The 11,468-nt window shown below is 34.9% G+C and overlaps 1 protein-coding gene across 1 annotated transcript in view; it reads left to right on the forward strand.

The window, feature by feature from the left end:
* Window positions 1-10,927, forward strand: part of ADAM28 (ADAM metallopeptidase domain 28) — a 40,835-nt gene extending 29,908 nt beyond the window's left edge. Inside the window, exons 12-21 of the mRNA XM_025050385.1 lie at window positions 1,178-1,280; window positions 2,935-3,094; window positions 3,785-3,865; window positions 4,130-4,208; window positions 6,208-6,316; window positions 7,241-7,319; window positions 7,974-8,039; window positions 8,536-8,601; window positions 9,565-9,627; window positions 10,184-10,927. Coding sequence (XP_024906153.1) covers window positions 1,178-1,280; window positions 2,935-3,094; window positions 3,785-3,865; window positions 4,130-4,208; window positions 6,208-6,316; window positions 7,241-7,319; window positions 7,974-8,039; window positions 8,536-8,601; window positions 9,565-9,627; window positions 10,184-10,204 — 827 coding nt within the window. The 3' untranslated portion in view covers window positions 10,205-10,927. The remainder of the gene's footprint in view (window positions 1-1,177; window positions 1,281-2,934; window positions 3,095-3,784; window positions 3,866-4,129; window positions 4,209-6,207; window positions 6,317-7,240; window positions 7,320-7,973; window positions 8,040-8,535; window positions 8,602-9,564; window positions 9,628-10,183) is intronic.
* Window positions 10,928-11,468: the final 541 nt, after the last annotated feature.

Consider the following 11,468-nt stretch of genomic DNA (forward strand, 5'->3'; position numbering starts at 1 on the left):
TTAGGCTTAGGGTGACATGACCAAGAAGTGAGTGTATGAATGTCATCTGGATGAAGATACTTAGAGGATTTATTCATGACTTCAAAGGATTTGCCAAGGATGAGGAGGCTATAATAATCAATAAGTCTGTAGTTGAGACAGCAAAAACTTTAACCTGGGTGTGGATGAGGATGACATTGAGGAGCTCCTACAGGTGGCTCCTAAGGAACTGACTAATGAAAAGTAGTTGGAGCTGGAACTGGAACAGAAGCTGAAGAAGAGGCAAAAGAAAAGGAAACTGTAGGAGAAGAAAAGGAAGAACACCCCTAAAAATTCATAGTTAAGGGTTTAAAAGAAACTTTTGTAGTGTCATATGGGTGCTAGAGTAATCGGGGTGATCACTTTACAAATTATATAAATGTCTAACCTGAAACTAATATAAAATTTAAGAAGAGAATATTTTGCAGAACTCGACAAGCTCCTTTAAAAGTTTGAAAACATGGACCCTAACACTGAAAGGTTTTCATTAATAGGGAGAAATGCTCATGGTGCATTATCCATTTACAAGCAAATCTATGATGAGAAAAAGAAACCAAGCAAACCACCATGGACATATTTCTGAAAGGAGTGATACCTTCTCAAGAAGAGCCTCAGGCAGGTCCTTCAGGAGGTGTTCCAGAAGAAGGCATTGTTACCCTACGAGGTGACATCTCCATGTGTTTTGTTGCCTCTGAACACCTTACAGTGAGAGGACACATGGAGGTGGAAGACAGTGATATTGACAACCTTGACCCTGTTTATGCCTAGGCTATTGTGTGTGTTTGTGTCAGTTTTTTCTGTTGTTGTTTGTATACAGGTTTTTGAAGTGTAAAAAGCACAAACACACAAAAAAATTGAAAAAGCTTACAAAATAAAGATATAAAGAAAGAAAATGTTTTTGTACAGCTCTACAATATAGCTTAGGTATGTAGTAAGCTATACCATTTAGATTCGTGTAAGTGCACTCTATAATGTTTTCACAATGACAAAAATCACCTAATGACCTGTTACTGAGAAGGGCCATTGTTAAGCAATGCAAGACTGTATGCTAAAATAGTATTTCTCTTGCTGGTTTTATATTTCATTAATAATTTGTAGCATTGAATTTTCTATCTTTTTTCTTTTTAAATATGTCCCAACTGATCATGCCTCATCCCAGGAACCGAGGTTGCAGATAAATCATGTTACAGCAAGAATGAAGGTGGGTCAAAGTACGGGTACTGTCGCAAAGTGAACAACACACACTTGCCTTGTAAAGCAAAGTAAGTGACCTTATTATTTGAATCTTTCTGTTCCACTCCTAGGGATACTCACTTTGGCCAGAGAAATAGCTAATACAATGTTTGTAAGAGAAAAAATTGTCAGTTCACCTGAAGAATTTGTTTTAACTTTTGGATTGATATTCTAGAAAATTATAGAATATTACACTCAATGAACTTGAGATTTTAAGGATTTTTTTTGATTTTGCAATTTTAAGCTGATGTTTAAAATTCAAATTATAATAGACTAAATTCCTTGTACCTGCTCGAAATTTTGATACAATTTAATATACATCAAAAGGTTGAATGAGATCAGCATTTCTCAAAGTTTTTCTATTAAACATGAACTTTCCTAGATGATAGATATTACCAAACAAACTATATTTTGGACATAGCCTCATCTTTTGGGGAGTTTGGGCCTAAAGGATGGATTGTCATTTCCTGTGGTCTATCTTTTATAGGATATCAGGCCAGATTCAAAAGGAAAAAAATTATGTAAAAAGAAATAAAGGGAGACTAGGCAATATTTAGTATGAGAGCTAGCATGTAGGAAAAGAGAGTGGGGTTATTTTCCTCTACATCATGTGCACACACCATTGTCCCATATCACCATTTGTATGAGCGCTGGACAATTTCTGCAACTAGAAATACAAGCATTTCATTCTTCCCCCTACCTGGGTTTCTTATCACTTGTTAAAAGTAACTGACTGGAGAGAAGCCTGGAATTCCCTGCGCCCTCGAATCTTCCTTATAAGACTTAAACGATTCAAGAAAAACACCTTCTCAAGTTTGGAGAGAATGCATGTCTTTCTCCACTTCTCAATTATATTTTCTAACAACCACCAAAGACATCAGAAGAATCTGATTCTATCTATTCTCAGAATACTTTTTCACAGCCCTCCTCTGAATTCTCTAAAATTGACTGCAATTTTATTGGCATTGACTTTATTCACCTTAGTGGTAGATGAATGGTTTCATTGAGTGCTGAGCAGTTTCATCTGTATTTTCAGGTAGACAGTCCTTTCTGTAACCTCACATGATGCCTTGGAGTATACACCAAGGCTCAGCTTTATATTAACACAACCATAGCTGAGAGAGTTATTCTGCTGTAATTCATGAAAGTAAATAAGAAATGTTAGCTAAAACAGGATAGAAATCAATTTCCTAGGTGTCCTCCATGATGTTAGAAGGCCAACCTCGTATCTTCTAACTCTATCGTGGATATGACCACCTTTCTCAGCTGTTTCTCTTAGTCTACATTGGCTTCTCCAGCTCTAGCTATCACTTTCCAATAAGCAAAAAGAAAAAGGAAAAAAAAATTAGAGAAGGATGTACTCCCTAACACTTAAGACACTTAAACTCTGCTTTCTTTCCATTGGCCAGACCTTAGGCAATTGGCCAAAGTAGCTGCATGAGAATCTGGGAAATGAGTGTGTATTTTCTTTTTTTAATAGCAACAATGTGTCTGCCAATATTCAATGGTTCTTTCACTGAAGAATAAGGGGTAAAATTGATCTGAAAGAGAACTAGGAGTCTGTGCTATAGGGAGAAACACTGTTAGTTAAATATTGATAGTCAAGGAGCTTATTTACATTTGTATAAAACTGCAATTTGGAGCCTAGTATTTCAACTGCAGCAAATTTTGGCTTTTCCTCAGTGATATCACGTGTGGGAAGTTGTTCTGTCAAGGTGGGTCAAACAATTTGCCCTGGAAAGGACGCATAGTAACTTTCCTGACATGTAAAACATTTGATCCTGAAGAAAGCAGTCAAGAAATAGGCATGGTAGCCAACGGAACAAAGTGTGGAAACAAGAAGGTAAATTGAAATTATGGCTTTGATTCAAAGTGTTTTTTTAGTTTTTATTTTGTATTTTATTTCTCAAGGCCTTTTTGTGTTTCAAGGGAACAGTTTTCAAGCTTATGTCCTTCATTTGGGCCTGTTTGAATTTCTTTCTTCAATATTATTTAATAAGTACCAATTATGTGTTTAGCGGTAGGTTGTTAAACCTACATAAGTTTTATTGCCCCCAAAATGGTAGATTCTCAAAGAACGACAGTGGCTCTAATAATAATAAAGAGAATAATAACAATGATATTCATTTTTACATAAATAATATTTTTTACTATTGCAGATGATGTGCTATTGACATATTTTCCATAATACTTTTGTTTGGAATGGGTACCTTGTGTCATGAGCAGTACTCAGCTCAGTGCTAAATGTCACTCTTAAGAGTTAGACTGAAGAGGTGGGTTAAGGGAATAACCCCTGAGGAATGGGGTGAAGTGAGGAAACTTTAAAGAGGACTTTCAAATATTTTATGCTAAAAATTACCTAGATCCCATCTTCCCATTTTCCAAAGAATGCTGATTTCCCTAAGAAAAAAGTAAATTTGATAAAGATGATAGTGGCTAATAATATAAGACTAAATTCCAAAGAGTCAACAATTTGCAGAGCCAAAGCCATTGGACGTTAGTGTCAACTTCATGTGTTTCGCATCACTTTCAGGTTTGCATTAATGCAGAATGTGTGGATATCGAGAGAGCCTACAAATCAACCAATTGTTCATCTAAGTGCAAAGGACATGCTGTGAGTTTTGAAAATGTTTCCCCATTCCAGCATAAAATGATTAAAATTAAGTTTGTCTAACCCCTCAGTAGTTTGGTTCAAAAGAAAAGTTTTTCTATGAACCTGGTATGTACCGAAATTCCTATTATTGATTTGTACGTTACGTAGATAGCTAAAAGCCACAGAACAGGGCTTATTCCTTTTTCAGAATTACCTGTGGATGATTAGGCCCTTAATTTGGTAGTCAGTCTGGTGGGGAAACTGACAGAATTATTACTCGCCCAGGTGTGTGACCATGAGCTCCAGTGTCAGTGTAAAGAAGGCTGGGCCCCTCCCGACTGCGATGACTCCTCAGAGGTCTTCCGTAGGTAACATTTCACATCTAACCTGAGAAAATGGCTCTTCTTCTCTAAGCTTTTATTTCATATAACATGAAATTACATGGCCTCTGTTCTCTCTCTTGGAATTTCTGTTTTATAGATATTGAATTTACAATATTCATCATCAAAATCTCGTTAACAACTTTTTATTCATATTTTCCACATCCTTCTGTTTTTACTCTACATACAAAAAGATCTCCTCAGATTTTATATTTGTAATTTTATTTCAATTCCACAAATTTTCTTGCTTTATAATTGTTCCATTTTCATAGCAGCCTTGACTTAATGCATAAATATGACATCCTCATAAACCTCTCTAAAAATATGACAGATTATTTTTGTAGGTTTAATTCTGTTCTCTGACTTATCTCTATTTCTTTTGAGTTTGACTGTTCTGTTTTTTCACCCTGTCTCTTGTATTTCATTGTGCTGATTCTCTTCAGGATTTGTGATCTTTCCTTGCATATGGAATTAGGTTGACTCGAATTAGCTCACGTAGTTTTTCTTTGCATGTTTGTGTGCTTATTGTACCTACCGATGCCTCTCCTGATGGGAGATCTGGCTGTGAGCTCTACCACTAGATAAGCACATCTCTTTACAGGCCTTCAGAGTGGGAAGAAGCCAGAGTGGGGATCCTCACCTTTAGTTGCCATGGTGAAGAGTACTTTGCCTCGAGGAAAGAGGTCTTCATGTCATTTACTTCCTGAAGAGAGTTGCTTTTCCTCTGTACTCATTCACTCCTTGATTTTCCCTTCTCTCTTCTCTGATTTAGTATGGGTATCTGCAATTATCCTCTGTGCTGCTTCTCAGGCTCTTGCATGCCCCATTGCTTCTCAAGAGAAGTTCTCAGGGCTTTGTCCTGAGGCATGAGCAACTCTTGTTCTATATAAACAAGGGGTGGGCATGGGCCTGAACGAACCATCTGTCCCAAGTTCAGATTATCTGTTGACTTCCCAAGAAAGAATAGCATCTACTTTTGATAATGGACTTTTTTTTTTAATTAGTTGATTCTTCATTAGATTCCCAAGAAAGAATAACTTTTAATTCTGATGTTTGGAGCCATAATTTACTCTGTTTCTGTCTACCTAAATCCCTTTACTTTCTATATTTCTGCAATTCTTTTAATTTTTATGGAGGGTGGAGAGTATTAAATATTTGAACTGCAGTTGTAATCTTACCTAGAATTCTACTTCTGATGTATCTACCTTTGTCTGCATGTATGTGTGTTTGCATTTGTGAACTTTTGTTGCATTTATACAAAAAATAATCTTATTATTGATTTGCTGATCTCTGTAATAATAGAGTGGAGCTCTTTGAATTGTTCTTCAAATTTGTGCCTCCTGGTTCCTGCAGTTTCTGATTATTTTAAGAAAACTGAATGTTTGAACTAGCAAAAGGTTGACGTTACATTCATTACTTAGGTTAGTAGATAAAAGAAAAAGCACTATATAGACCCAGGAAATTCATTCAAACCATTCTCCAATTCACAGGACCACATATTTTTTTTCTGCCCATATTAACTGCAATACAGAGCAATCATCAGAACACTCAGTTATGTCTCTTACTCATGTCTCAGTTCCTTGGAATATGATTTCAAACTTCAGTTTCTTTTTCCTTGTTTTATTTCAAGGCTGAATCTTTAAAATGTTTCACTACTCTTCTGCCATCCGCCTTACTTTATATTCTCTCTAATCTACCAGCCATTCATTTTCAATAATTATAAACATTATTCCTTCTCAGAATTCTCAGTAATATTTGCTTGAGATTTCTATACAGTTCCTCTTTATTTCCTCTATCTAAATAATATTACAATATTCATGAACAAAATGCATTTTTACTGGCTATTAGGGATTTTCTAGGGAATGCACGTTCTCTAGGGAAAGGACAGATAGAATTTGTAACAAATAAAGAAATAAGGACTAGAGTGGTGTATATTTGTGAATTTCTCATATTCTCACTAGGCCTGGGCTCTCTTTGTTGCAGACTTCTCCATTGTGGTTGGGGTGCTGTTCCCTGTGGCAATCATATTTGTGGTGGTTGCTATAGTAATCAAGCACCAAAGCATCAGAGGGAAACAGAAGAAAGTCCAGAGGTAGGTTTTTATTTTGCTTTGGGGGCTTGTTGGCTTTTAATTTACTTTAAATTCAAGCACATGACCCAAATTTTCAAATTTAATTTTGGTTTACATCAAATAGTAATAAGTACAGATACATTTTTCTTGGACCAGAGACTGTATATCCCTTTTACTAGGAAATCCTTCACAGCAAGACATGTCTTTTGCTTCTGTTGATTACTGTATTTATAATTAACAATAAGATTAATAACTCATTATTAAAGATTTTGCATCGATTATGAGAATACAATATCTAACATTTATTGATCACTATCTTTATGGCGAGCACTATGATAAGTCTTTTTATATATATTATCTTATTTAATCTTCATGAGAACTTCATGAGATTATAAGTATTATTTCTATCTCATAGATAAAAAGATGTTATACATTAATTTTATAACAAACACACAAGGTCAGGCACTTCACATTTTACTGATGTGGAAACAAATTCGGACATGTTAATAAACATGTTCAAAGTCATACAGAGTAAGTGGTGGAGCCTTGATTTTCACCTAGATGGGTCAGTCTTTCAAACATGGTCTTGACACAGTATCATTCTTGCATGTTTTAAAGACTGACTTATTCACCCATGATGGGCAATTAATAAATATTAAATGAATAAAATAAATAATTAATCAAATGACCTAATTTAGATAAAAGTTGGATTAGACACCATCATTATTACAGGGCTCTGTAAGAGAATCAAAAAGAAAATCAATGGTGGTGATTATGAATTACAGGATATGGAAACCTGCAGAATGTTCTGTGGAACATATGAAAACCCAATCAATAGCCAAGGACGACACAGTGGGCAAAAGAAATAGGCAAACTTCTCTTGAGTTTCCTGCTCATGGTGGAGGAACTACTAAGTCAATTTGTATGCTACACTTTCACCAACAGGTCACTATCTACCACTGGCATCAGACCACATCGACAGAAGAAGAAACCACAGACGGTGAAGGCTGTTCAACCCCAAGAGGTGAATCATAGTTTGTGCTGTGCTTGCTATGAACCCCAGTTTGTGATTGTCTCCCTCTCTTCTCCTGACCACCTATCTATCACTTCTGCTCAGCAGTGTTTAATAAATTCACCTCACTAGTGAATATGTAGCAAGGATTGTGGGCTCCACAACTACAAATTCAGGAAGAAAGTTCTCCTTTCTTCCTTTTATCGAATGCAGAAGAGGCTCCCTAAAATGCAGAGCCTGCTTTGCTAGGGTTTACAAATTGCAAAAAGAATAAAGAATAAAGAAAAAAGTCAGATCTCTCTCTCTGGTGAGTCCTTCTTCCTTTCGGAAATGTCCCAGTGAAGATAGCAGTATGTATATATGTATGATAATATATGTAATATGTATAACCCCTCATGCTATGGTTGTGTTTTGCAAGGTTAGAAATTTTAGCAGAAGTTGGTTAATGACAATGACATTGGTAAGAATGTGTTTGATGGAAATTTACCATTCTCTAATCTGGCCACAGCAAAAATGCAAGCAGCTAGCCCAAGAGATTTCCCATCTGGTCTATTATTGTCATCTTAGTTCTCATCTTCCCTATCTCGAAGGGTCTACCTGTTTGAAAACTGAACTTAGAAAATGGATAATTTCATTTTAAAATTAGGTTTGCTTTTTTCTTTTTAGATCAGTCAGATGAAGCTTCACGCACCTGATCTGCCAGTAGAGGGCAGTGAGCCTCCAGCTTCTTTTGTAAGTTAGCAACTTCTCTTAACTATCACTTCTAATCTAACTTCATGGAAATGCTCATAAAAGACAACCCACAGTGCCCAATTATTTCTTCGGAAGAATGTTACAATCTGTGTGAATATTAATAAAAATATAGGTTCTTCTGCAAAACTTTTTAAAAATACAGAATGTGAGAAAGTGTGTCTCCCCATTATACTCCTACAGTTATCCCCTAAACCAGAATTACCAGGTCGATAAAGCTGATATCTCATTACAAGAAAAGTGCCAGTCTGCTTCACAGAGTGCCATCTTCATCATGTGTCTATTGGCACTGGACTTATGTCTGAATTGTCTGTGTATACCTAAATAAAAGTAACTGAACTTATGGGCTTAGACTCTTCTCATGGGTACAGTCCTAAATTCTCTATATCAGAAAATGATTTAAGCCTTTCTGTTAAGCACATGTGTTTTCAAGACCCCATCTTTGAATTATTATTATTATTTTTTTTACCTATTATAGCTAATTACAAAGCCAGATTTTCCACCACCACCAATTCCTACATCTCTATCATCTTCCTCTTTCCTTGTAAGTATCAGATGGTCACTGGTGATTTTTTAAATGTCTCTTATGCCCAAGGCAAATATTGTCTCTAAATCTATGGGTTTATTATCAAGATTTGTGCTCTCTAGGACAACCTGAGATGTCATAGCACATAGGTATATTTGGGAAAGTAAAGCCTACTTAATATCTATAAATTGTTATGGGTATTTATTATTATTAAAAGTAGTCCTGTTATATAATTATTAAGAAATGAAATGTAGTTCTACTGTAGAAGGCAAACTATCTCCTTCAAAGGATAGTTTCTAGATGGTGACTGGAGGATATAAAATTTTATTATAAGTTATATTTTACTTTCTTATTTGTTGTAGGTAGAATAAGGCCTGTATTAGTCACAGTTTTCTATAGAGGGTAGGAAAGAATAGACAACATATAGGCAAACCTGAGATAAAAATAGAATAAGGCCTGTATTAGTCATAGTTTTCTATAGAGGGTAGGACATGAAGAATAGACAACATATAGGCAAACCTGAGATAAAAATCAGGTACATATGAAGTAAAAGGTAGAATTCGTTCACTCAAGTAGTTACTGAGTATATTTTCTCATACTTGGTACTCTGTTGTGGGTAAATGAAAGAACTAAAATTTAAGGGTTGTTTTTTTTTTCAAGAATATTTACAATTTTAGTGGGAAAACCAGTCATATACATATGAAGCACTTAATTCCTCATAAATTATTTGTGTCAAAGCAGGTGATACTAATGAGAAGAATATGGTGAAGGGAAAATGAATGAATGGGATTGGAGTGGTTAAAGCAGGAGAAAGATCCATTGACTAAGTAGTTGAAATTTAAATTGGACCCTGAAATTTGTGTGTTATTTAAATGAGTGACAAAGAGGTAAAGAATGATTTAAATAAGCAAATCAGTATAGCTAAGATGGGAAATACATAGCATTTCTAATGATTTACCATTATTTTTGTCCTTAATATAGCATAAAGACTCAAAAGTATTTCTTTCTACTGCTTTTAAGGATAAGCCAATGTCTACACCTAAGGTAAGAGATCCATGAGATGCATAGCCAAACTATTATAATCTTGTAGCATGCCTAGTGTCAAGGAGAAAAGTTCTACGTCTTCCTAGGAGATGTTCACTAATAGCACTGGTGCGGTTTTGTAGAATGGATACTAACATGTCTTCCTTCTGAGTTGGCCAATAACCAAAGGGAACAAGATGGAAGGATCTTAGCAAAAAAAGTGATGATAATTGAAACATTCTCAATTTTCTCAGAAATACTCACCAAGGATATGAAATGGAAGAAGATACATACAAAACAATTACTAAATATCTCATAACTCTTCTCATGATCCCCCGTCCTCTCCATATTATGCTAATTAGCCAGATGGATATTTAGATCACAGTGTAGTGTTTTGCTCACCTTCTTTCCCTGCACATCCATGTTTTCACTCCTTCACTGTGATGTATCAAATAATCTATAAACTAGGAACTGTGACTATAGAGAATTGATTTTAATTTCTCAATATTTCAAAGTTATGAGATACATAAATTTTTAGGAAACGTTGATGATCATTCAAGAGTTTTGTCTTTTTTAGGACTCCAATCCAAATGTCTGAAGCAACAGCTAAGCAAAGATTGGTGGGTAAATGATCAACTTGGAAGACTGGACAATCTGGATGGAAGAAAAATATACAAACTTTCTCATTGCTATTGGTCTTGATACCCAAAGAGGTCAACATTTCTTGATTCGTGTTACATTTTGAAAGATAAACAAAAATTTTCAAGAGATACACATTCTTGAGAATCTTTGTCTGAATTTAAATTTCTATTCTCCCTACTCAGGAGAAGGAAGATGACTCTAAAGATACAGCTATGAAGCTGAAATCTCAAATTAAGTGACTTTTTTAGACACTCCCCCCCCTTTTTTTTTTTTACTGTAATGTTGACTAATAGTTGTTCAAATATTTTGAATGCCTTACTTTTCTCATTTGGTAGGAATTAATTTACTCTCTAATCAAAATAAAATAAAACAATAAAACAAAACAAAAACACAAGAAATCACAGGAAAGTGGGACAGATGAGAGGAAATTATACATTCATCATTAGAAAACTAACAACAACTTGATTGTTTTAACTATTAGCCTGTTAAAATAGAGCCCTCAGTAAGAATATTATATAAACATTTTTGACTTATATAATATCTCTTTCCTACACTATCTTCTTTAATCCTTATTAGCTGTGCTATTTGAGGTTTACTACAATGGAATAAAATTTATTATTAATTAAAATTTTTTGTTAGAAATTTGTGAAATTCAGTTACTGGTAAGGCTAAAGTGAATTTCATTTTCTAAGTAGAGAATGTTTTAGTTAAATTTTTTAAAAATCAGAGATTGTAAACTGGTGGCCTGCAGAACAAGTCTGGACTGCAGGTTTATTTTATTAGACCTGAATGATTTTGGCCATAAAGTATTGTAATATGTTTTGAATTTTTTGCCAATATTTTAAAATTGGGACATTTTGCATAAACATCTAGATTTCCAGCTTTTTAAAAGTAATCAAACTGGATTACTGGAATCACATTGCTCATAGCAACCATCAGCTTAGTTGGCTGGTGGTAAAACAAACATCGTTGGTCGTCCACCAAATAACCCTCTTCTTCCCTGCTTTCAAACCCTCTATTTGTTCCATTGTCCATACTTCAAAAAGGGGAATCCTAATACCTCCTCAAGGGTAAATTTCCATAACTCTACATCAACATAATAATCTTGTGTCCCTTACCAGTTGTTAATTTGGAGGTGAGTATATGCTCCTCTGCCCTTTTTGTCAATGAGACAAGAAAAGAGATATGCTGGGGGAATTTCTAGGAAAGATATCCTCATC

The sequence above is a fragment of the Pteropus alecto genome, unplaced genomic scaffold (genome assembly GCF_000325575.1).
Source record: "Pteropus alecto unplaced genomic scaffold, ASM32557v1 scaffold166, whole genome shotgun sequence".
NCBI classification, from domain to species: Eukaryota; Metazoa; Chordata; class Mammalia; order Chiroptera; family Pteropodidae; genus Pteropus; species Pteropus alecto.